This window comes from Trametes versicolor (assembly GCF_000271585.1).
Source record: "Trametes versicolor FP-101664 SS1 unplaced genomic scaffold TRAVEscaffold_8, whole genome shotgun sequence".
Lineage (NCBI taxonomy): Eukaryota > Fungi > Basidiomycota > Agaricomycetes > Polyporales > Polyporaceae > Trametes > Trametes versicolor.
The window spans coordinates 1638292-1662022 of NW_007360328.1; the positions used below are offsets into that span (position 1 = coordinate 1638292).

The 23731-nt window shown below is 59.1% G+C and overlaps 6 protein-coding genes across 6 annotated transcripts in view; 5 read left to right on the forward strand and 1 right to left on the reverse strand.

Annotated features, from left to right (window-relative positions):
* Window positions 1–63: 63 nt before the first annotated feature.
* On the forward strand, window positions 64–6216 carry TRAVEDRAFT_59689 (E3 ubiquitin-protein ligase IRC20). Its single transcript, XM_008042479.1, has 20 exons — window positions 64–1444; window positions 1501–1997; window positions 2062–2154; window positions 2202–2309; window positions 2359–2449; window positions 2508–2732; window positions 2791–2841; window positions 2905–3406; window positions 3456–3586; window positions 3647–4211; window positions 4265–4331; window positions 4392–4640; window positions 4692–4710; window positions 4763–5111; window positions 5172–5198; window positions 5255–5351; window positions 5423–5511; window positions 5567–5611; window positions 5671–5860; window positions 5931–6216. Exons 1-20 carry the CDS (start codon window positions 83–85, stop codon window positions 6118–6120), a joined length of 4947 nt encoding a protein of 1648 aa, XP_008040670.1. The 5' UTR covers window positions 64–82; the 3' UTR covers window positions 6121–6216.
* Window positions 6217–6406: 190 nt separating this feature from the next.
* TRAVEDRAFT_59690 (uncharacterized protein) lies at window positions 6407–7235 on the forward strand. The gene is made up of 4 exons (XM_008042480.1): window positions 6407–6511; window positions 6572–6588; window positions 6647–7065; window positions 7136–7235. Exons 1-3 carry the CDS (start codon window positions 6485–6487, stop codon window positions 7062–7064), a joined length of 462 nt encoding a protein of 153 aa, XP_008040671.1. The 5' UTR covers window positions 6407–6484; the 3' UTR covers window position 7065; window positions 7136–7235.
* A 658-nt stretch (window positions 7236–7893) lies between these two features.
* TRAVEDRAFT_128084 (uncharacterized protein) lies at window positions 7894–8832 on the forward strand (the record flags this gene model as incomplete). Its single annotated transcript, XM_008042481.1, has 3 exons — window positions 7894–8048; window positions 8245–8384; window positions 8603–8832. Coding segments are annotated over 3 exons (525 nt in total), but the record flags the coding sequence as incomplete, so codon positions are not given.
* A 4090-nt stretch (window positions 8833–12922) lies between these two features.
* On the forward strand, window positions 12923–14493 carry TRAVEDRAFT_73191 (uncharacterized protein). The gene is made up of 2 exons (XM_008042482.1): window positions 12923–13886; window positions 14248–14493. The coding sequence occupies exon 1, from the start codon at window positions 12970–12972 to the stop codon at window positions 13852–13854; it is 885 nt and encodes a 294-aa protein (XP_008040673.1). The 5' UTR covers window positions 12923–12969; the 3' UTR covers window positions 13855–13886; window positions 14248–14493.
* A 1696-nt stretch (window positions 14494–16189) lies between these two features.
* TRAVEDRAFT_128544 (ESCRT-II subunit protein VPS36) lies at window positions 16190–18403 on the forward strand (the record flags this gene model as incomplete). The annotated part of the gene is made up of 6 exons (XM_008042483.1): window positions 16190–16302; window positions 16365–17185; window positions 17244–17297; window positions 17368–17850; window positions 17933–18100; window positions 18153–18403. The coding sequence occupies 6 exons, from the start codon at window positions 16190–16192 to the stop codon at window positions 18401–18403; spliced, it is 1890 nt and encodes a 629-aa protein (XP_008040674.1).
* Window positions 18404–19957: 1554 nt separating this feature from the next.
* Window positions 19958–23731, reverse strand: part of TRAVEDRAFT_170754 (uncharacterized protein) — a gene marked incomplete at its 3' end in the record, with an annotated part of 5225 nt that continues 1451 nt past the window's right edge. Inside the window, exons 2-6 of the mRNA XM_008042484.1 lie at window positions 23462–23639; window positions 22919–22989; window positions 22199–22469; window positions 21977–22114; window positions 19958–21877 (exon numbers count right to left, since the gene is read on the reverse strand). Coding sequence (XP_008040675.1) covers window positions 19958–21877; window positions 21977–22114; window positions 22199–22469; window positions 22919–22989; window positions 23462–23639 — 2578 coding nt within the window. The remainder of the gene's footprint in view (window positions 21878–21976; window positions 22115–22198; window positions 22470–22918; window positions 22990–23461; window positions 23640–23731) is intronic.

The window sequence follows — 23731 nt, forward strand, 5'->3', positions numbered from 1 at the left end:
CTCACTGAGCCAGCAGCGCTTGCCGTGACTACGGATCTACCGCTGGGACACACTTGATCTAGTGCTACTCTTTGCGCTGGACATGCTATTGGAAGAGACGAATCACCAGGAAAGCCTTCGCCATCAATCCCGCATATACACTAGCACCCACAAAGAACAACCCCGTCTACGTCTGGCAAGACTCCTAAACATCCTCGAAGTTGCGTCAGAAGACCGTGATGGGACTGGTGCCAAAGGCTTAAAGGGCAAGAAGCGTGCTCTTGGCGCGGAAACCGACGAGCGGCCGCGAAAGCGAAGCAAGGTTTCCGAGGATACATATGTCGATAGCGCTGGAGGTGAAGACGAGAGGGTTGTCCCTGTATACCGGCGAGTGTTCAACGTGCGATACACCACTGCTCTCACCGACGATGTACTGGGGCCGTACGTGGACGATGCCGATGCCGAGAAATATGGCTGGGCGAAGAATGAAAGAGAACTGCTAGAACGTTTATCTTCTTTTGGTTCTACGCGGACTACGATCCCTCTCGGTGATTTTACAGTCACAGGTACGGGATATGTGTGCGACCCAGCCGACGATTCGGAGGTCCTGCTACCTCTGCCCACAAAGTGGAACTATCCTTTCGACACGGACGATTACGACTTCCATAGTCGAGGATACGAGGTCGCCGACCCTGTCAATGCCTTCCTCATCCTCGCAAGGGAAGGCCGCGCTCGTCTCAGCGCTCACCTCTCCATTGTTTCACCCGCTGAGAACACATCCCTGCCGAAACGAGAGCTACCATTCACCCTCCGTGTACAAGTGGATTGCTCCTTCGTTTGTCCGAGGGTCTTTGAGCCTGTGCTCGTCTCCGGTAAAACGCACTCCGATCAGGCGAAAGCCACCACAATTCAAGATGCACAACGTCGACTCCTCTTGCTCGTATTTCCCCCTCAAGATCCTCCACCAGACAGCTACAGAGGGACTACCGATATCCCCTTATTGTTTTCTGTCCTCGGGCCTGCGCCGCCGTTGCCGTCTCCGCAAGCGTATGACGCACTCCAGCCGGAGTCTCTTTTGCCCACCTTGCTGCCCTTTCAAAGGCGCAGCGTCGCGTGGATGGTCGGGAGAGAAGGCAAGACGGTTACCGAATCTGGCACGACTATCACGAAGTTCGACGTGGAGAGTGAGGCACGTCCATTGCCCTTGTTCTGGGAGGCCGTACACGTTTCTCCTGAAGAGACTTGGTATGTCAATCGTCTTCGCGGTGTTGTCTCTCCGACACCACCCACCGCGGATGACGAGGAGCTCAATGAAGACGCTCTGGGCGGCATCGTCGCCGAGGAACCTGGCCTTGGAAAGACTCTCGAGTGCATCACGACAATCATTCTCAATCCTTCCCCGGGACGCTCCCCAGTGAATGTGCGGTGGGATCCTGAGGCGAAGATCAACGTTAAGGAGATCAAGGTCTGTTCCACACATTTTTCATCTGCGAGTCGTACTTATCTCGTATGACATGTCAGACCACTCTCATCGTGACGCCGCCATCGTTGGCACCACAGTGGGCAGACGAGCTCGCAGCGCATGCGCCGGGCCTCAGGGTTCTTATCTACGACGGATGGCAGAAGGTCCCAGTACCCATCACGGAGAAAGACATCGATGCAGCGCGCGAGAAACGGCAGAAACAGCGGGCTGCAGAGAAGGCCCGCAAAGCCAAGAAGGGCTCCAAGGGCAAGGGCAAGGCAGCAGCCGCGGTAGACGCGATGGAGGTCGATGACGATGAAGACGATGACGACGACGTGCAAGACTGGTGTGCATACGTGAACACCTTCGATGTGTGTATCACTACGTATGCGGTGCTGCAACACGACCTGGGCGTCGCGCGGCCGCCGCCCGTCCGTCCGCGACGGGCATATGTCGATTATGGGAACACCAGTCGTGCGCGGAGTCCGCTCGTCATGTGCGAGTGGTACCGCGTGATCATGGACGAAGTGCAGATGGTCGGAGGAGGGAAGACAGAGTGCGTCGCTTCCATGACGTTGTCTTCGTTTGAGCAGCCGGCTGAACGCCGTCGCGGCTTTCAGGGAGATGGTCTCGCTCATTCCGCGGCTGTCGTCGTTCGCCGTTTCTGGGACGCCCGCGAGGTCGCAGGTAGCAGACCTGATTCATGTGCTAAAGTGCGTCTCTACACCCTTGATAGTGTGCCAATTCTTACATGAAATAGATTCCTTCGAGTGAAAGCCGTCACAGACTACCCGAGAGCATGGACTCGTCTTCTCTTGCCTGGTTACGTCCACGAGTTCAAGCAACTATTCCAACGCTACGCGGTTAGGTATGCCTCGTACAAACTGTGCCGTTCCCTTATACTAACCAACAGATAGGACGATGAAGGCGGCTGTCAAAGACGAACTCACTATCCCGCCGCAAACTCGATATCTTGTGCCGATCGAGCTCGGTCGCGTCGAACGTCATGTAGGTACCCTTTGTTATCATACGTACCTTCAGGCTCACTGACATGTACTATTTACAGGTCTACGACCAGAACCTTGACGCTGCGCTGCTGGACCTCGGACTGGATGCGCGTGGTGTGGCAGCAACCGAGAACTGGGAAGTCGACGTTCAGAAGCTACGGCATTGGCTTCGCAAGCTCCGTGGTATATGTACGCATCCGCAGGTCGGTCAGTTGATGGCGCATGGAGGTGGAGACAAGTTGCACAAACCGGGTGTGCTGAAGAGCATGGCGGAAGTGCTAGAGGTGTGTTTTTCATCATCATCTTCCATAAGGGTTGTACTGACTTTTGTTACCCGCGTAGTCTATGAGAGATCAGAACTGGAAGAACTTCATGGAGGACCGGAAGAACAAGGTGCGTGCGCGACGTGCTCGTGTGTTACAGGATTACAGGATTATGGAGCTCATATGTTTGTAGGTGTCTGCTATGGCAACCTTGGCACAACTACTTCAGCAAGACGAATCGAAGCTCAACCGCTACCGGGAAGCACTCGATATGCTCGTTGCCGCAGAAACCGAGGCGCAGAAGCTCGTTTCCGACCTCTCCGATGTCCTGAGCGAGCACGCAAAGGAGGGCGAGAAGCTCAAGGAAGAGACCACCAGGCTTCGCGAGCTGCGTCACCAGGCGACAAGCCACCATGCCGCTGACCACAACAAGGGCAAGGGCCGCGCACGCAGCGATAGTCCTGACCACGGCAGCGTCGAGGCAGACGAGGAGGGCCTGCCGCACAACCCTATTGGCGACGCGCACAGAGCGAAGGCGGGTATGCTGCAGAACCGCATCCGAGACGCGCGTATCATTCTGCATAAGGTCAAGTTCTTGCAGGGAGACGTATATCACGTCCTCGGGGAGCAGTATACGAACCAGGAGAATGAGGCATATGCGGCGGCTGAAGAACTGCGGCGTGTCTTGCTTAAAGGTAAGTGCAGTTGCTCCGTCCGATGGCTAGTGGTCTTATGTTTGCGTAGGCACCGAGGATGCCGCTTCGCGTGCTATGACCTACCTCGACCACGATCCAATCGTGAAGGCTCTCAACGAGAAGGATCTGTTCGTCAAGATTCCCTACCTTGACAACGGCGGCATCAAGTCTCACCTGCTGGTATGACTTTCGCACCCGACATTCACGCCAACTTTCCGAGAAACTAACATGCGTCGGTAGATGGATGAAGCAAACGAGCTTATCGACGGTCTGCTGAACGAGCAGTCCACTCTACTCTGGCAATGGCGGACGAAGCTCATCGCGCTTCTCACGCAACCGCTCGGATCGAAGGATGCGGACGCAGACGGCCAGGAGTATACCCGCAGCCTCGACACCCAGGGCGAAGCCGAAGCGTATCTACAGGCCTACGCCGCACTCCTCGCTGATCGCCGTGAGACACTCACCGCCGAACGCACGCTCCTCGCCGCGCACGACGTGCGGGAGGTCAAGGCGCGGAAGACCAAGGCGGCACGCGGTACGCGGTACCTGACAGAGGTCGAGGCCGAGGTCCTGGATCTCGACAAGCTGGAGGACCACGACATCCAGCCCGAGCATCAGGTAATGCTGAAGACGTTGAACGACGAGCGGAAGGCGCTGTTGGACGAGTTCGATCCGGGACGGGCGATCAAGTCTATCATGGTGGAACTGAACAACATCGCTGTCGGGATTGTGAAGGACGACGATCCTGAGAAGATCATCGCGAAGAGTGGTGTTGCTAGACTAAGGACGCTCATTTCCGAGCAAGGTCGGTCACCGTTCAGCGTCTATATGTGTTTTGAAGCTTAATTATGACGACAGGGAAATTGATTGACAAGTTGCAGAACGACCTGGCGCATCTCCGCAAAGCGTTCAACGAGCGTATCTCGTACGTCACTCGCATGTCTATCTTATACAGGCCCTTACTCATGGGCGTATTGCCTTTCAGGTATTTCCGGCAGTTGCAAGAGATCTCCGACACTGTCGCAGAGGCACTGTGGGAAGGGGATGTGCAAGATGCCATAAGGGATATCCGTGAGCAACAGGGCGTACTTGAGACCAAGATCAATACGGCCCGTGCCCGACAACGGTATATGGACAACCTCAGCACATCACACGAAGCAGGTACCATGGACGAGGACGAGAGGTCGTGTATCCTGTGCAAATGTGATTTCATTCGGGGATATATCACCCAATGGTAGGTTATTGTATCACGCTTACTCGTTCCACGTACTCACCGCCTGGACAGCGCGCATGTGTATTGTGAGGTACGCATCAGGGCTAGAACGAGGGTGGCTCCCCTGCTGACTGTGACTGCAGGACTGTATGAAGGCATGGCTCGCTCGCGCCGGAGGCAAAGCCTGTCCCGTCTGTCGGGTCCCCATCAACATCGACCAGCTGCAACGGTTCTCCATCGACAACAAACCCGGCGAGCCTCCCCAAGCCCCTCCCAAGATCATGAGCAACAGCGAGGCCGTCCCGCGCTCGCGGCGCGAGATCCAGTACAACTTCATCAACCCGCAGATCATGCAGGACATCCAGGCGATGGAGTCGTACGGGAGCTACGGCAGCAAGATCGAGACGCTCATCCGGCACCTACTCTACTTGGACGTCGTAGATCCCGGGACGAAGAGCATCGTGTTCTCGGCGTGGGCCGATTCGCTCATGAGTGAGAGGGCTCTCATACTCTCAACTGTCGCCATGGAAACTGACGCTATCTCGTTCTCAGTCATTCAGCACGCGCTCCGGGCGAACGGTATGCGAACGTCATCATGGGCTCGGTGCTAGTAGGGTGCTGACCCGTGGATTAAGGTATCTCGTGTCTCCGGATAGACCAGCACACCGGTAAACAGAATGCGGCGAAGCGGTTCCGAACGGACCCAACGATCTCCGTCTTGCTTCTGCACGGGTGAGTGCCCGATAGCCTGCCCGTGGCGCTGGAGGTGCCGGTGCGTCGTTCTGACGCTTGTTATCGTGCAGCGAACGTGAGAACGCCGGGCTGAACGTTACCTGTGCTTCCCGTGTCTTCTTGGTGGAGAGCGTTGTGCATCATGCGTTCGAAGTGCAAGGTATGTTTACCACTGCAGTGGAGTCGATGGCGCGATCTGACCGCTTTCTCGCTAGCTATCGCACGTATCGACCGTATGGGCCAAACGAAGCCGACGGAAGGTGCGTTCTCGCAGACCGTTTGAATCACAACCCTGCATTCTCATTCCGACTCCACGCAGTGTATTGTTACTACGCGGAAGACACAGTTGAACGCAACATCTTGGATCTGGCGGCGAAGCAGGGGCTCTCGCTCTACACGCGAGATAATGCAGCAGGCACGCTCAATGTGACGCCGTTCGCAGCGGACGCCGACAAGAAGAAGGTCGATGCTCCGGCAAAGAAGGTGCAGAAGGGCGACTTCGTGTACAAGTGAGTACTTACGGCCCGTTGCTTCGTTGTCGGTATGTCGAAAGGGATTCTGATGCGACGTTTGTGATAGGATGGATGACATGCTTGCCATCCTCTTCCCTCATCTCTACGAGGACCTGGAGTATCTCATACCACCCGAAGACGGTGGCTCTCAAGACACTGGTGCTTCCCGGGAGTTGGACTCAAGCGGTATGGGTGCTTCGTCAAGGCAGACAGTGGTGCACGAGAACGCGATTGCCGGACCGTCGGGGCTGCACTAAGATTTAGTGGTTCTGTTGTTCAAGGCTTCGGTACCATATAATACCACCTAGATGTTATGTTTTGAACTCCTCTCTTATGTATCCCATCATCTATCTGCCATATCGTCGCCGACTCGCGCACATTCGCGCCTGCGGGCTCCTCTGCAACTTGCTGTGAGGTATATGGTCGGCAGCCCGGGCCGGAAGCGGAACGTATAGACGTCATGGCGGCAAGTCGCGCTCTCCGCGCCCGCCCGACGCGTCGCGTTGCTTCGCATCTTGCTCGTCGACCACCACCACCACCACCACCACCACTGCAGTCGCATCTGTTGTGCTCTCCATCTCTTCGTCCTCTTTTACAGTACTGGAAGAGACTTTGACAACCATGTTCAAGGCATTCACCAGGACGATTGTGAGCCATTTCCTGCGGCAGTATACACCGAGTCGGCTCTGACCAGTTTGCTATACTCAGCCAGAGATATCGATATTGTATGCCGTTCGCTGCACTTGACGGTTGCTACTTGGAGCTCACGCTTGTCTCTAACAGTCACAATCCTTCCTCGCCGGCGTCTACGAGCGCGCTCAAGTTGCTTCGCTCGGCGCTATCGTCCCCATACCCACCATCGAAACCTTCGGCACCTCCGCTGAAGTATAATCTCGAGGTGGTCGAGAACAAACCTCCGACATCCGACCAGCTTCGGACCATCCTCTCATATCTCCCCTCAAAGGCGCCTTCCGGGCAGACACAGGCACCGTCTCCCGACGCGCTGCTGTCCGCACACCCCACGGTAGACAGCCGGCCAACGGATGCCGAAGGTGTCGCCCAGCTGGCATCGCAGAACCCTCACGCTCTGAAATGGCCGATTGTGGTGGACTGGAATGGTGGAAAAGCCGCTGTGGGTGACGTCGAGGGTGTGAAGGCTATCCTGGAAGAGCTGCGGAAGAAGCGAGATGGGGACGCCTGAGGTATGTTTTACTGGTACTACCGCTCCATCTGATGAGCTCATCTTCAACCACAATTCCTTCTGCGGCATAGCTTCATCCGTGTGGCCTGAGGTCTGTATGACTAGAGGATACTGTATTATACCGCGTGTACGTCATTCACTACTCTTGAACATTCACAGCATGTGCAGTGCCACTCGGACATTCAGTCTCCGAAGCCGGTGTAACCCATACTATGATGTGCGGTCTGAGGGTGAGAGCGATCTCTTGCCATCGAGAGTTGCCAAAATTACGCTGGGATCGGCAGTAACAACCTATGAGCCGGTTAGTGGTGTCTTCGGTGCATGCTCATTCTTGAGATGGGAGCATTCAAGCACAGACATACCATCCAGCTTTTCCGCCTTCTACGGGAGCAAGGAAGGGAGAATCCTCCGTGCTGAAGACACATGCCGGCGGGTGCCTTGAACGGCGCCTCGCTTGACCGCATCAAAGACATACCCTGATACAAAGTCCATGGCGATGCACAGCGCGCGACGTCGCTTCCCGTTATTTCCAACTTCTCATTTCCAATATATAGTATCGACTGGGAAGGAAAGGTGCCTCCTCAGTTGCACGCTGCCTGCACCTGGCCAGGGAATCGAATGTCAGATCCTGACATTACCCCGGAATATGTCGCTGAAGTCTTCCATCGGGCATTGTACGATGATTTGTTTATACATTTTCTAATGAGCTGCGTAGTAACGAGTTCATTTTCTAGTGCCCCGGAAGGATTTTGGATAGAGATGGGCTGCGTAGGTGCGTGAACTTCTACTGTGTCGCTAATGCAACGGTGCTGACTGCAAGCGGCTCGTCATAGCCCTCATCGTCTACGAATACCTGCTCACGGTTCGGGTAGAAAGCAAAGTCATCTGGCGCCGCAAACTCACCATCCCTACTATACTCTTCCTTATAAACCGGTATATACTCGCGCTATATGCCCTCTCGATATCCCTTTGGGGATTTGTTCAGTGGACATCGGATGCAGTAAGTTGTACACACTCAAACTCGCGCTTTCATGAACTAACAGCTCTCTAGAGGTACGAGGACATGCATGTCGGTGATACATTCAGATCTTACCGCATCCCTTAGATGTACTCCGCCGGCCGTTTTGCAGTGCCTCTGTGCGATATGCATTCAAGTTTGTTATACAGGTTGGTGTTTGAGTATACACACATTAAACATGACACTTACTCGTGTTGTAGTATTCTCTGCACTACGCGTACATGCCATAAATAACCATAATTGGTTGTGGACAACCATCATTTTATGCCTCGGATTTGTGGCCATTCCACATCAAGTTGTAAGTTGACGTGCGTCCCGCAGTGGTGTCCTTGTTCATATCCCCTTGCCATGCAGATCGGTATCGCAACATCACGTCGAGTCCTGGCAATTCCGCCACCTCTGAATGGCTGTGCGGTATCAATATTTGAATACGATGGCTTGGACGCCGCCGCATGGAATCGGTCCGTCTCCGTTCGCTCACTCAGTGCCAGCTTGTAAAACTAATCGCCGACCGCTATAGAGGTGCGCCAATCCGCTGATGTGCCACATTTTGAACTATACGGAAACGCTTTACGCGCAGCGGCGATCGCCTCCGAGGCCTGTGTGATTCTCATGGACATCCTCGTCCTCGGTATCACCTGGTATCGAACAGCGGGGATCATAATGCTGGCGAGGAAGGTCCAAATAGATACGTCGCTCGCTCAGCTCATGCTACGCGACGGTGAGTTTACATTAACGACATCGTCTTGAGTCGCTGACATGAGCGGTTCGCAGGTACCGTCTTTTTCAGGTGTGCATTTTCACCCCGCCGCGACTGTACCTTCTCAAGAGAACTCAACGACTAAATCATAGCCTTACGTTGGGCCTACATATCATTGTCATCGTGGTCGATGAGACGGTACGTAATGCTACTGCATCTTCAATCTAAGGAAATTGCTCAACATCGCCCAATTGCAGCGGCACACCCCGCTGATCATCCTCACATGCACGTTAGTACCGACCCCCGACATTTCTATCCGAGTGTTATTGTATCGACTGATCTTGACCTCTTGCAGTTTCATGTCCATCATCATGACAAGATTCATCCTCAACTTGCGCATGCTCAGCTCGTCAGACCCCGAAAGCAGGCTCTACTCTTTGCACCTTACAAAGTCTGCGAGCCTACGCTTCTCGCCAGCCGCCTTCGACAATATCGGCTCCCCCCTGGACATGTTTGGCGGACACGACGACGACCAGGCAGGCGAACACGACGAAGGCCAGGACGACGACATCGGCGACCACTCACATGAGGGGCTCCTCCCGCTGCGAGGGCATACCTTGTTGGACGAGTACTCCGCGGTGGAGGAGACGGAGTCCCTCGAGTGTTAGCGTGGGTTGTAGCTCTCGCGGGGGTAGGTATGCGCATCAGGAGTTTTTTCAGACATCGAACGATCATAGACATGTATTGCTGCTAATTATCTTCCGCCACAAGTGTAACCAGTCCCTGCGCACGTCTCCCTCCCATGGTCCCGGCCATCGACGCGCCGCACACCCACGCTCGAGGTGCATGCTCCATGGCACGCGCACGCTCTGCGTGTCGCTGGGCAACCCTTACACTTGGAACTGCCCATACTCGGGAGCCCTGGTGTCGTGTGCGAGCCGCGTCCTCGAGCGCGTGGGCGCGATAGGTGCGAAAACGGCGGCGTGCCTTGCATCCGCTGCGGTGGTAAGCTGCTCCCAGGCTCCCAGGCCCCGGGTTCGGCTGGCAACCTGGGGTAAGAAGGAAGACGATCGCTGGGGGCGTGGGCCCGGCGGAATGCGCTCGAGCCTTCAGCGCGTCCCAGGATCCGAGTTCTGGACTCCTTCCCACACACGGCTATGGCTTCCTCCTCCCCGGCTTTCATCGGCCTTTGCAAGGTTTGCTATGCGGCGCAGTCGCTCGTCCACTAGTTGTTTCTGAGTGAATACCTCGGTCACAGTACGTCTTATCCGCAGCGCCTTTGTGGAAAACTCAGCACGACGACGACGTGAACATGCACAATGCGCTGCATGGAGGGTCGGCCTGCGCTGCAAGCAAATCTTTGTAAGTGTGTGAGCAGGTGGGAAATACGGCAGCCAGGCACCTTCTTTGTAAAGCTATCACGCTGCAAGGATCCCATGGTTCAGTTCTAAGAGCGTACGTCACCCATTCCCCTGCCGTTTGTATTTTTGTTGACTCGCATTAGGGAAGAAAGTCAAGTGGTAACCCCGCCGCATGATCAACACTCCTAAGTCACGAATTCAGGGACAGTGTATGCGGACCGTCATCACGTACACGAGCGCACACGCGCCTCATGCCTCACTGTTCCACGGAACCTTCTTGCAGCCCCGCGCAAAACTGCGCTCGTTTCCCGCTTCTGGCGGAATCTCGACGGACACGTTCAACCCGCGAGCCTCGACGGGGCAGAATTCAACTTCGGGCGCCACTGGGTGTGTACAACTCTATGACTTTGTGTACATCCGACTCACGTCTGTTTTCCGAAATCGCGTGTCCTGCTTCGCGTGTCAGCGAACGATAGTCTCTGATAGGCCTTTTTACGGTCGCTGTTGCTGCCTCTACACAGTACTGAACAGCGTTCGCTGCGCACGGGACTCGCCGAGCCAGGTTGTTCCCATGTCTAAAACTCTGCACTGCCGGCTGCAACTCGTCGTCGCATTTACCGGTCCCTGAAGCTGATGGGATGGGTGCGGACGCCTGCCTCGCGCTCTAATACCCACGGGCCGTCACATCACCACTGCGGGGAACTTCTGCTTTTCTCGCGGATGTGGTCAGGAGTCCGCCCTGTCACTCTGGCATATCATCCGTTACGTACCCGAATCTTGGCCCGTTTCTCCTGCTCTTGCCCACCACCTCCGATCGGTCGTCCCCAGGCCCACCCCCCATCGCAAATACCACCTCGCACGTCGGCGATCCGTCGACGGACAGCACTATTAATAGTGGTCGAGTGTTCTTGGCAGGCTGTTTCAACTCTGGAGGACTGGAAGGTGGCTGGCTCGGTCACTCGGCTGGTATGAGGTACGCGTTAACGTTCGAGTTGCGTACGTTGCCGGCAGCGCGAAGACTGATCGCCTTTGTTGAAGCATACGCGACAGTCTGCACAGAACCGTATCTCGCCTGTCGTCAATCTCGTTGCTACTCTGGTCCCCGGCATTACCTCTACTCCTCCTGTGCCGGAGCGCGGCGGGTGCGACGAACGTAACAGTCGACGACGCGTCGGGCCTGATTGTGTATGCACCCTCCTCTTCTTGGCACGCGTCCTCCGAACCTTGCTCCGTATGTCTGCAGCCGAGCTCCGGCATCGCATTCGGCGGGACTTGGCACGAAGGCCTCAGCACCTCCGATGCAGATGACGCAACTTCGGGTTCAAGCAACCGAAGCGGCACCAGTTCGGGACAGACTAGCGGCGGTAGCTCCGGGCAGAGCAGTGGTGGCAGCTCTGGTGGGAGCAGTTCTGGTGGAAGCAGCTCTGGTGGGAGCAGTTCTGGTGGAAGCAGCTCTGGCGGCAGTTCTGGTGGCAGCAGCTCGGGCGGCGGCAACAGCTCTGGGAAGAGTAGTGGCGGCAGCTCGGGCAAGACCAGTGGTGGCGGCGACGCAGACGACAATGACGGCGACGCGGACGATCACGGCGACGCGGACGACCATCCTGGTGCAAACGACGGTGACGCGGATGACGGTCCCGACGCAGACGATGGCCCGGATGCAGATGACGGTCCTGACGCGGACGACGGACCAGATGCGAACGACGGGCCCGACGCGGACGATGGACCTGACGCAGACGACAACCTCGACGCAGACGACAAGTCCACGACAAGCAGCAAGGGCGACGCGGATGACAAGCCCAAGACGAGCAGCAAAGGTGACGCAGACGACCAGCCTAAGACAGCTACCAAAGGCGACGCGGACGACAAACCCAAGACAAGTGGCAAGGGCAAGGGCGACGCGGATGACCAGCCCGACGCAGACGGCAAGGGTGAGGCAGACGACAAGGGCGACGCGGATGACCACAAGGCGAGACGGCATGCGATGGACGCCGATGGTGGTGTTCTTGCATCGTTTGCGCGCCGTGCATCACCTGCCCTCGGCCTGGCTCCGAGCACCTCCCCGAACGAAGACGGCTTCAACCAGTCTAACTTCGCGAGGGCTACAGCGGATCCCGTGGACCCACCTGTTACCGCCCAGTTCAATTTCACCGGTACGTAGTTCCACGAAGATCACCCTGGGGAGACGTGATCGACGGTATTCATTGGACGTGGACGGCGGGCTGATTGGCTGTTGCATAGGCTCGGCGATATACGTCTATGCCATCGTCCCGCAAGGAGCCGCGCCTGCGAACTCGGCGCCGACCGCCATGAACCTGACATTCCTGTTGGACTCGCACCCCATTGGTGCTTACCAGCATGCCGGAGCAGCGTCTGCATCCGGCTACCTCCCTTCTCAGCTGGTCTTTGGCCAAGGTGACCTGGCCGACGGACCACACTCGTTTACGATACAGATCGGGCCGGATTCTGTATTCCTATTGGACTACATCGTATACACAGAGGGAAACATCAGTGGCGGCGGAGACAACTCTAACGGGACAGTTGCGTCGACGTCCGGTGCCCCTGGGGCACGGGAGACAGGCTCAGGTACTGGGAGCACGGCGCCAAGCGGAGGTCCCGGGACTGCCAACCTGTGCGTATAATTCCCGCTTATATTTCGGGAAGGCTCTATTCACTCACGAGTCGGATTTTCCTATTCGCTGCGCCTCTCGGATATCTCACTCGCTCTTGATTCGCTCCTTCGTTTTGTACCACCCCCGCCTCCACACTCTCCCTGCCCCTCCTCCTCTTCTCCGCCCCCCATCTCGCCACTCTGCTACGCCCGTCATTATGTCTGCCAGCCCCGCCCCCCGAAAATCGAATAACGTCGCGACCTTCGCGGGTGCGGTGGGCGGTAGCGTCGGCTTGCTTGCGGTTCTTGCGCTCTCGCTCGCGATCAGCATATACCGTCGGCGGGTGCGCGCGGCGCGCAGGGATCGCCACTTTCGACAGACCCAAAATGTCGACTTCGACGCCGAGTCGTTCCACACTGAGGCGTCCGAGGATAGCCCGCCGATGGCAGGGCCTGCACCGTTCGTCCCTCGCTACTTCCCTGGCACGGTCGTGCCCGCCCCCCCACCACCGTACTCGCCGCCCTCAGAGCAGACACAAGCACTGCTCGCAGGCGCATCACCCATCTCATCACCGCTGTGGGCTCCCCCGCGGTTACCAGCCCCAGGCGAGGATACCTCGTACGCGGACAGGCCGCCTCCCACGCCGCCTCCATTGCCAGAAGACGGCTTCGAAGACTACTTCGCCTCGCCCTCCTTCCCGCAATCCATCTCCTCCCCTATACCCGCGATGCTGGCTGGCTACGCACCTGTTTCGACGTCTGCGCCGACGAGCGCATCCCCCGTTCCCAGACATGCGAACGGACCAGAGTCACGAGGGGTGTACGCGACGGCTACCCCACCGACACGACCGCGCGAGGACTCTGACAGCTGGTCGCAGCGGAGCGATTGGTCCGACCGACCACCATCGTTCGCATCGCAGGCGCCGCCGCTGATACCACTACCGCCGCCACAGCCGCAAGAAGGGAGCCAGGGCCAGGGAGACGGAGGGATGGAAGGCGGCGCGCAGCGGCAGGAACAGCTGGTGGTGGAGGAACAGCAGCAGGAGCGGCAGCGGACATCTGATGAAGATCGGAACTCTGTACGGTCTGCGCGGTCACGGTGATACATGACACTACGGTACTCGTTCGTTTATTGGTGAGTCTCAGCGTCCCCGCCGTCCGCGTCCCCGCCCTACGTCCGTCCGTCCCCCCGCCTGTGTCCCGCCCGCGAGGCTGCGTCGAGTGCCCCGGCCGCGCTCCGCCGACGCCCCTTGCGCCATGGCGTGTGCGCGGGGTGGCGTGTAGCAGCGTGGGGGCCCGTACCCCAGCGTCGGGCCATCTCTTCCCACCAACAGGGCGCGCTTGGTGCACCCGTCCCGGCCGCACTCGCGTGATTCCCACCGTCCTGCCGCACGCGCGCGCGCGCTCGCACGCTTGCTATTTCCTACCCGGCCCCGCTCTCATCTCCTTTCCCGTGCGGAGCAGCGCTGACCCGGGACCTGTGCCCGCCCCCGCAGGAGCCTCGCCGACTCTGGACATCGGCGCACGTCCGCCGCCCAGCACACGGCCGCGGCAGCACACACTTACGCATGATCATCACGGATGTATCTTAGTAGACCAGAGCCACGACCACATCGCACGCATCGACTTTCTTTATTCGCATAACATGTATGTACAGCTAGGGTCGCCGTGGGCGGTGGGCGCGCGCAGCCGGTGGGCGCGTGGGTGGTATAGCATTGCGTATGTCATCGCCGCGATGCCCGCCCCACAACAGCCAGCGAGGGAGTGCTCCCGGACGGTTCACATCATGTGCTGGGAAGCCCGCGTTTGAGGAGCCGCTTGGCCATGGCCCGAGGTGCGTGTGCAGCGTGCGGCGGTCGTCCCGCCCTCTTGGCTAATTGCGTATCATGAACCATGGGCTCGGGCCCGAAGGGCGCGCGACGGGGTGGAGGCCGTAGCACACGCATTCGCGCCCCAGATCTTGCTCCAACGGGCAGGAATTAGCACGCGGCGTCGGGCTGCGTGCGGCTGGGATCGTTGGACATTGAAAGCAGGTTTCCGAACAAACGGTAGACGTCAACTCTGTATCTTGCGATGATGAACAAACGTCACGAGCGTGCAGGCATTCCGCTCGGGGAACTGTCAGCCTGCCGCAGTGTGTCACCTGCACCATTAGCAAGACGGTTGTTTCGTGCGCTCCGTCTACCGGTGCATGCTCGACCAATGGTTCCGCTGTTTCGTTCGTGCGTCCCTCGGACGTCGGGCGGTTGCACTCGCGGTGTACCACGATGTCAGGAGAGCGTTGATATGGCGGTGGTGAACTTCGTATAGGGTGAGAAGGTCGCTGTGGTGCTGTATGGCCGAGCGAGGGCGGCCCCGGACCAATCGGAGACGCAGTGCGGGGAATGCTAGGGTTAAACCCCGGCTGCCTGTCGACTGTCAGAGCTCAAGAAGTTTGTAGACATGAATGACGACGTCCACGTACTGCGTTAGAATGAAGTGTCCGGGTATGGCGACGCCAAGCCTTGAATAGCTTGTTCCTCGAAGAGTTGTCGGTCATCCTGTTCTATCTACCTGGGCTTGTCAATTGTCGGTCATCGCACAACAGTATACAGTGCATCATGGCGCCCGGGCCGAGGTATACAGTGGACTGGGATCATGACTATGCTGTGAACAAGGAACAAGAATGATAGAATGTTGTCGTTGATCCAACGTAGCGAGCGACTTCTACCATTACGATCAATTTGATGCACTGCGACTGATGCACTATAGCGTAGGATCAACAGGAACAACCATATTGCATGAGAGAGACTTACCTTTTATACTGAATGCTGTGCCTGTCGTATTCAAATTACACTCGTACTGGGATTTATTCGTACTAGCATTTTGATTGCACAAAGGCCTTGACGTACTATGATGGCGTGCACTGTTTCTTGAGTATCCGAAGAGTCCTGAAAAGAATCATATGAGGTGAAGGCATCTTGCTGGTGGTGAAAGAGCAGGAGCAAGTGGCCGACACCAAGTCGGCCGGAGTCACCCGATTTGGCCTGGCGTTCAGTAGCCTCGTGGGCTCGCGTAATCACAAGCGTCTAAGTGTGTCGCACGCGCGCTCACCTACTACCGTCATCTCCATCATCCACAGGGTCAAGTCTTTGAGTCCGTATACTCACTGTGCACTTGGTAAATAGGTAGGACACGAAGACAGACTCTTTGACATGTATTGTAGCTGATCTACGGGCTGCATCCACAGATATCACAGCGTCACGACGCTCGTGCTTAACGTCTCGGATTCCCGACATAGAGAACTCCCCGATAGGACACTGTCGGAACAAACACAGTAGACCGCAGATCTACCCTATAATCTAACATATACACGGTTTGGGGCTCTAACTGTGCTCATATGTTCGCACTGTTGACCCCCTACATCCTAGATTCTAGAGTCGATAGACCTGAGCTTCTATGAGCTTGAAGAGGTACAGTTACAGCGTGGACGGTACCATACCCGTCCCAGCTCTTCTGTACGACGATGAGGTTCTCCTCTCGTCACAAGATGGGGTGGGAATCTACGACGGGTCAGCCGCTACTCTAGCTCACGCGTGAGATACATCGCTGAAGATGATGGGATTTTTGACAGGCCTCAGAAATCACCACATCATCAGGCTGGTTCGATTCACATCACCACCCATCGGCTGTTCTACATAGACAGCGCCCACCCCTTCTCGCGATCCTTTGCGCTGGACCTGACGCACGTCGCCCGGACCGAATATTACGCTGGCTTGTTTACGAGCTCGGCGAAGGTCACCCTGCACTTCAACGCGCTCCCCATCCCTACGAAGGACGCGGCCGCCGCTCAGCCATCTTCCAACCAAGCATCGAGGTCAACGACGAACGTCGAGACATGGGAATGCGAGGTTTGCAGCAATCGGAACCCCATAGGACTGACATCCTCGGGATCGCTGGTGTGCGCACTATGCGGTGTTCCGAGGGCATCTATGAAGGCCGCCATTGACATTCCATCGCGGCCCTCCAAAGTCACCCCTGCAGTCCACCCCATGTCCACATCCGTGCCGTCTTCTTCGCTCAATTTGACCAAGCTCAGCATCTCGGCCGCACCTTCCCCAGCACCGGCGAGCCCCGTCGCACAAAGCAGCACAGGTGAAATCGCCTGCCTCGCGTGCACCTTTCTCAACGGCCCTTTCGTGCGAAAGTGTGAGATCTGCGGTACGCCGCTGCCCAAGCCGGCGCGGTCAGAAGCTCCCCATCCTCCGGCTAAGTCCGCCCCAACATCACGTCCGACGACGCCTGCTCTAGAAGAAGACGACTTCGAGGACACCCCAGATAAGCGGATGATTAGGCTAAGCTTCCGCAGAGGCGGCGACAAGAGCTTCTATAATGTGCTGAAGCGAAGTCTGCTAGGAAAGGCATGGGAGGTGCGGTCGGCACTAATGGTATCATGTTATTGTTTTCTAACTTCGTCATCCTGAATCTTAGAGCAAGATCGTTGCACCGGTAGCTCAGTCCAGCGGCGCAGGAGCTTCGTCCAGACATCTTGGACGGTCAGGAATCAGTGCGTCCTAATTCATCTCGTTATCAATTGTAACAAGTGTCAATATCCTCATACTTCTAATGCTCTACAGACGGTATCCTGCGGTCGGTGGAGACTACCGCGACCACCTCTCAGTCCAATATGGAAGATGCGCTCGCCGATCTCGAGGCACTCATGGTCAAATGGAAAGACATGGTCAAACTCGCACAAGACCTGAACGACCGCCTCACCGCCGCGTCCACCCCAGCCCCTCCCATAACACCCGGGATGCCCAGCCGGACATCAACTCCCGTTCCTATCACAGCCACAGCGCTCACGACGCAAGCGGTGGAACCGGAGGAGGCGACGTTCATACGGTCGTCGCTTGCGCAGCTCGGGCTGCAGATGGCGAACGCGCCCGTGACGCAGGACATGGTGCGCGACGAGCGCAACTGGTTTGAGCAGCTCGCGCGTGAGCTCGCGGGCGTGCTCGAGGGCAGCGGCGCGAAGGTAGGTGGGGAGGGTATGATGCGCAAGCGCGGCATAGTTGGGGTAGATGAGGTATGGGGCGGGTGGAACCGTGCGCGCGGTGTTGGTGAGTACGGTTTCTCTGAGTCAATCGTGGATCGGCGTCGTGATCGCACTGTGCTGACTGGCGACTGGCGTTTTCTTTACAGCGCTCATACCACCAGCCACATTCCTGCAAGTGCTGCCCCATTTGTCGAGCTTCACGCATCCACCAATCCGGATGCGCACATTTTCCGCTTCGGGGCTCTCGGTGCTGCATACGCCTCCCTACGGCAGCGCAGCGTTCGCCTCCCGTCTTGTCAGCCTGCTCACACTTGGTAAGCGATTCCTACTCATTCTTCAAATTAGCTTCTCATCTTGCGTGCGCAGCGGGCCCGCGTACGACGATCGAGATCGCGCAGGAGGAAGACCTGCCACCAGGTCTGACACAGGACATGGTCGACGAGGTCGAGGCCGCCGGCGAGATCTGCAGGGACGAGGGCGGCTCTGGCGTCGCCACCTTCGGCGCCACGGCAGCCCAGGACGCTGCTGCGGGCGGCGAGGTGCGCTGGTGGACGAACGTGTTCCGGGGATACGTCTGGGACGGGCAGGAGTACGAAAGCGGCCTCCTCCAAGCATAGGCCTGAAGCTGAAGCCCTGAAGACGGGCTGAGGCCGGCGTATCTCGGTGTATCATATCGCACGCGTGTACGTTCTTGGTATCTCGTTGCTCCGCTACTCATAATTTGTATGGGGGCCTTGTAGAGGTGTACCAAATCCCTTCATTGTCCGTTGGCGACTAGGTGTCGATCGAGCGTACGCTGTCGAGCGCTGGCTCATGTCCGAGGTCCCTCGGGACGCTACTGTACCCGGCTCGCCTCCCGAGTGAAGAGACCGCAATGCAGTACGCCATCGCCGCGGCATGCCCGCTCAGCGTCCATTCCGCACCAAGCGCATGTATCGCATGATCTGCACTCGTAGGGACCACATTTCAAGCTCAAGGTTCACAGAGCCAACTGTGCCTTGCATGCGGAGTATCGCCTCCCGTTCATCATACCTAGTTCCTAGATCCTCGCTGTCCGCAACAGGTGTTCCTTTAAATTTGTCGACCTGTCCGTCTGTCGCCGCTACACCCATTCATCCATCCTTGACTATTATAGGTGTAAAGTTTACCGTTGGCCTGCGGTACACCAGCCACCAGATCGCAAAGCAGTGTACGCATCGCGAGATCTTCACCTGTACGCCACGCGCAGATGTGCGGTGCTCTCGGAGCCCGCATCACAGGTCCACGATCCACAGGGAGAACAGGCCTGTTGAAGTCCAGCGTCCTGCACGTGTATTCATATCGATGCCAATGTCTCACCCCGCCAAAGCCACAACGCCCACATGCGGTGTAGGTATGCGTGGTCGGTGGCGGCGCCCCCGGGCATACTTGCTATTTACGACTGAGCCGGGGTCGCACTAGTGGCACGCGCGGATCCCGAAAACACGCTCACGCGGAGATGTAGGACATACGGTAATAAATTCATGATGACATTGCAGAGACGAGAGCATTACGGACCATCCGGCGGGCATTACGCGAGTAGTAGTAAGAGAAGGCGGCGGTGCGGGGGCGAGTAGTACGGTAGGATAGGATAAGCTATATCGACACACGGGAAGATGTACACAGTAGGCAGACGTGAGTGCGCGCAGAAGGAGATATTCGCGCCTGGCGCCGATAATTAGGGGTGGGGGAAAAAGGTTGGGAAGGAGGAATGGGGTGAAGGCGGTGGACTGGTCACCGCGGGGAGAGGCGCGCCGTTACAAAGTCTGTATGGCGGCTGCGCGCGCCCGGCCGCGGGCTTGCCAGGACCGGCGGCGGATTCGAAAAGGGGGGTGAAGGAGGGCAAATTGGGATGGGGTGAAAGTGGGAGAGGAGAGACGGAACGAAATGTGATGCAGCGCGAGGACGTTAACGATAGCAAGCACTTGCGTGTGAGAGATGACAGGACAGATGAGCAGAACGGCGTCGTTTTGATACAGCAGGGGGTCCACACGGAAGAAGACACAACGGATCCGGACGCGGGGAACGTGAAGGAGACAGCGGAGGCGATTAAGTTGGTATACGGTACGGCGCGGCCGCTTGGGGGCCGCGCAGGAAGGAAAGGGAAGCTATTATGCGCGATTGTACGATAGGGCATGCACGTCGGGTCGGATTCAGAGGGAGTGATGGGGGTGGGCGTAGTATTCGGACTGCTGTTGATGCTGAAGTTGCTGCTGGGCGACGTATTGGTCTTGGAGGTACGCGGGCTGCTGGTGCGGATGTTGGTGCTGGTGCTGGTGGGCGATCTCCATCTCGTACGCGGCGTCGCCGACACCGTTATACGGCATCGGCGAGTCCGTGCGGTACATGCCCGCGTACGACTGCTGCTGCTGCTGCTGGCCCTCCTGCACGGCCGCATACTGCGCCGCCATGCTCCCCGCGTCCATCTGCTCGAGGCTGAGCATGTGCCGCATCTGCTCCTGCAGCTGCCCGCTCGAGCTCGAGCGCGAGTGCGCCGTATGGCGCCCGGGCGCCGCGTCGTACCCGCCGCTCAGGGGCACCGTGTACGCCATCGGGCTCGACTGCGCCGAGTGCGACACCGCGTGGTGGCCCGCCATCGCGTACGGGTGGTACGAGCGGCTCGTCGGCGCCGACGCGGGGGTCGCGCCGACGGTCGTGTTGCCCGAGTCCGACATCGCGGCGCTGTACGGGCGCCGGATGGACTCGCCGTAGCGCGGGATGGACGGCGTCGCGCTGCGGTGGCGGCGGATGGGCCCGGGGCCGTTCAGCGCGAGCTCGTGCGGGTAGAGCGCGGCGTGGTCGAAGGTGAGCTTGTGGCTTGGGGCGGAGATCGAGGTCACGTAGTCGCCCATCGAGCCGGTGTGGTACGACGCGTCGAGGCGTGCGTTCGCGAGGTGCAGACTGTTCGGTGTCGCACCTCCTGCAAACGCGGACGCCGGGGGCTGCTGCTGCTGATGTTGCTGGGGGAGGGGCGCGGCGGGGACACTCACCCACTGCGAGTCGGGCGAGGGCTGTCCAGCCAGGTAAGGGCTCGCCTCGGGGGACGCGCGGAGGATCTGGCCTGTGCTATCGTAGAACATCGCCTGGCGCTGGCCCTCCACGTCTCCACCGTCCTGGGGCGCTGCGCCGCCAGTGAGCGCGACAGACCCGCTCGTTGTGAGCAGGCCCTCCTCGTCGCCCTGCACCTCATGCACCGCGCCCTGCACCTCGACCTCGCACATCCGCACGCTCGTGATGCCGCCGACCCCAGACATATATTGCAGCTCGCGGTCGAGCTCGTCCGTGTCGAGCTCGTCCTCCGCGTCCGCCTCGCCGCCGTCCGGCACCCCGACCGCCATGCCCATCTGGCCCATGGCAGCCGCCGCGGCCGCGCGCCGGTCGTGCGTGCGCACGTGCTGCGCGAGGTTGTCCGAGCGCGAGAACCGCTTCTGGCACTGCTCGCACTGGAACGGCCGCTCGAGCGTGTGCGTGCGCAGGTGTCGCCGGAGGTGCTCCATCCGCTTGAACATGCGTCCGCACGAGAAGAGCGGGCACACGAACGCTTTCGTGCGCGGCGCGCCCTCCATCTCCATGCCTGCGTCCGCCGACCACCCGGCGGGCATCTGTTGCTGCTGGTTGAGTGCATACGAGGGCTCGGTGGCGGTGCGCGCGTGCGGGTGCTGCGCGAAGTCGACCATGGGGTACGTGTGCCGCTGCTCGAGCTGAGGGCGCGGGTGCATGCCTTGCACGTACGACTGAGGCTGCTGTTGGGAATAGTCCAAAGACCCCGCGAGCGCAGACGCGGTCGCCGGGATGCCATACACGACGTCCATGCCCTCCTGCGGCTGCGCCTGGGGCGGGGCGGCGCCCGAGACCCCAGGCCCGCTGAGGCCCCCCGGGAAGGGCAGCTTGTCCTGCGCGGCGGCGGCAGCCATCGCGCGCGCCTGGCGCTCCTTCTGGGACACGACGATGTCCGGGTTCGCGCCAAACTCGCCGCGCGCGCCCGCCGCGAACATGTCCTCCGCGCTCAGCCGCAGCACGTCCCGCCCGAAGCGGTCCACGTGCGGCTCGCGGAACTGCGCCTGCTGCTGCTGCTGGTGCGGCGCGATCGTGTACATGCCCGCGCCGTTGAGCTGCGCCGCGAGCGACTGGTGCGCGAGCGGGTGGTGCGGGTGCCCGTGCGCGTGCGAGACGGAGCCGTCCGAGGTCGGGCTGGACTTGCGCCCCTTCGGCACCTTCTTGCGCCGCTGCTTGTACGTCGGCGAGCCCTCGAAGAGCGAGAACATCGGGAAGAACGGCGAGTTCGGGCCGCTCAGCGCGCTCGGCTTCTTCTTGCTGCTGCTGCTGCCCGCCTCGTCCGCGCCCTCGTCTGCGTCCGCCTCCGAGGCGGAGTGCTCCGCGTCGGACGACGCGACGGAGTGCGCGCGCCCGTCGCTGCTGCCGGCGCCGTCGTCGCTGGTTCCGCGCGCCTCGTCGGCGCGGCGGACGGCCGCCTCGAGCTCGCCCTCGCCCTCGCGTGCACCGTGCACCTTCGAGAACTGCTCGTACAGCGAGCGCTTGGGGTCGTACGTGAAGGAGAGCGCGGGCTCGCCGACGACGTGCGTGGTCGGCTCGTGGCCCATCTTCTCGCGCTTCAGGTCACGCTCGAGCGCATCGAGGAACAGCCGGTCGTGCGGCACGGAGAACCTGTGTGCCAACCGTGGTTAGCGGGCGCTCTCGACAGCAATTAGACGCAAACAATGCAGAAACTGCAGAAAACAAAAATAGGAACGCGGAGGGGGGTGGAAGGGGAGAAGGGCCCGAGAAAGGCTAGAAGGCGGAGAAACGTTGGGACGGGCGCGAGAAGCGCGAGGGCATGAAGATGCGGAGATACGCAGGGACAGTGGCGCGTGATGAGAATCGGGGAGAGGTGATGGCACGGCGCGAAGGGCAATGCGATGCGGTGCGGGGTTGTCGCCGTGCGCGCCGGAGGGGCAGATGTGCGCGGCCAGCCCGGAGAAAGGGTACGAAGACGCGGAGAACAGGCGAAGCGGCGGACGGGACGCGCGAGGAAGAGCGCGCCACGGGAGAAGATGCGGGCAGAGGGCGGCGGCGGGAGCGAGAACCAGAACGCGAACAAAGCAAAGCGCACGCACCAGTAGAACACCTTCTGCTTCTTCTGCGTGCGGATACACTGGTACTTGAACAGCAGGTCGAGGAACGGCGACTGCACAGACAAAGAAAAGAGCGAGCGTTAGCGTCCACACTTCATGATCACCAGTGCACGGTATCAACGCCATCTGCGCACGATCAACGCCATCGGCGGGGAGGAGGGGGCACGAGAACGGGCGGTGAATGGGGCGAAGGCACCACCACCACTATTCCCGCGCGATCGGACCTCGCGAGCCGCCCGCGCGGGGGTGCAGACTCCAAGGGGGAGGAACAGATGTGCAGACGCGGGATCCGCTATCCATCATCTGGGCATCCGAGGGGGAACGGACGGCCGGTAGGACGATGGGTATGCACACTGATTGCATGCGAGCGCACCGAGTGCCCGGGAGCAGCGGAATGCACCCCATTGCAACCCATGCTGATTGCACGCGAGGACGAGCGCACCGAATGCCTCGCGGGGATGCAAACCCCCACCCCAAACGCAGCACAGACAGCCTAGCAAACAATAAGCTAGGAACGGAACGCACCTTGGGCTCCTCCAGGCACGCATCGACGCCCGGCTTGAGGTTGCGCAGGTCGCTGAACACGCCCTCCTCGAACTTCTTCATGTTGCGCACGGGCCGCCCGAACGCCTCGAAGCGGAACACGAGCGCGCGCACGATGTCCGTGCCCGTGATGTGGTACAGCCCGCCCCAGAGCACGCAGCTCACGTACTCCTGGTTCGGGAGCAGGAACCGGTTCAGCGCCGGGTGCGTGCTGTGCGGGTGCCCCGCCGGCGCGAGCTGCCCCATCGCCAT

What these genes read in the sequence shown, in the direction of transcription:
- TRAVEDRAFT_59689 (XM_008042479.1), top strand. Translation starts at nt 83, where the DNA reads ATGCTATTGGAAGAGACGAATCACCAGGAAAGCCTTCGCCATCAATCC. An exon ending in GACCTGATTCATGTGCTAAA is followed by an intron (nt 2,155 to 2,201) that starts GTGCGTCTCTAC and finishes TACATGAAATAG; the next exon opens with ATTCCTTCGAGTGAAAGCCG. An exon ending in GCACGCGCTCCGGGCGAACG is followed by an intron (nt 5,199 to 5,254) that starts GTATGCGAACGT and finishes CCGTGGATTAAG; the next exon opens with GTATCTCGTGTCTCCGGATA.
- TRAVEDRAFT_59690 (XM_008042480.1), top strand. Translation starts at nt 6,485, where the DNA reads ATGTTCAAGGCATTCACCAGGACGATT.
- TRAVEDRAFT_73191 (XM_008042482.1), top strand. Translation starts at nt 12,970, where the DNA reads ATGTCTGCCAGCCCCGCCCCCCGAAAATCGAATAACGTCGCGACCTTC.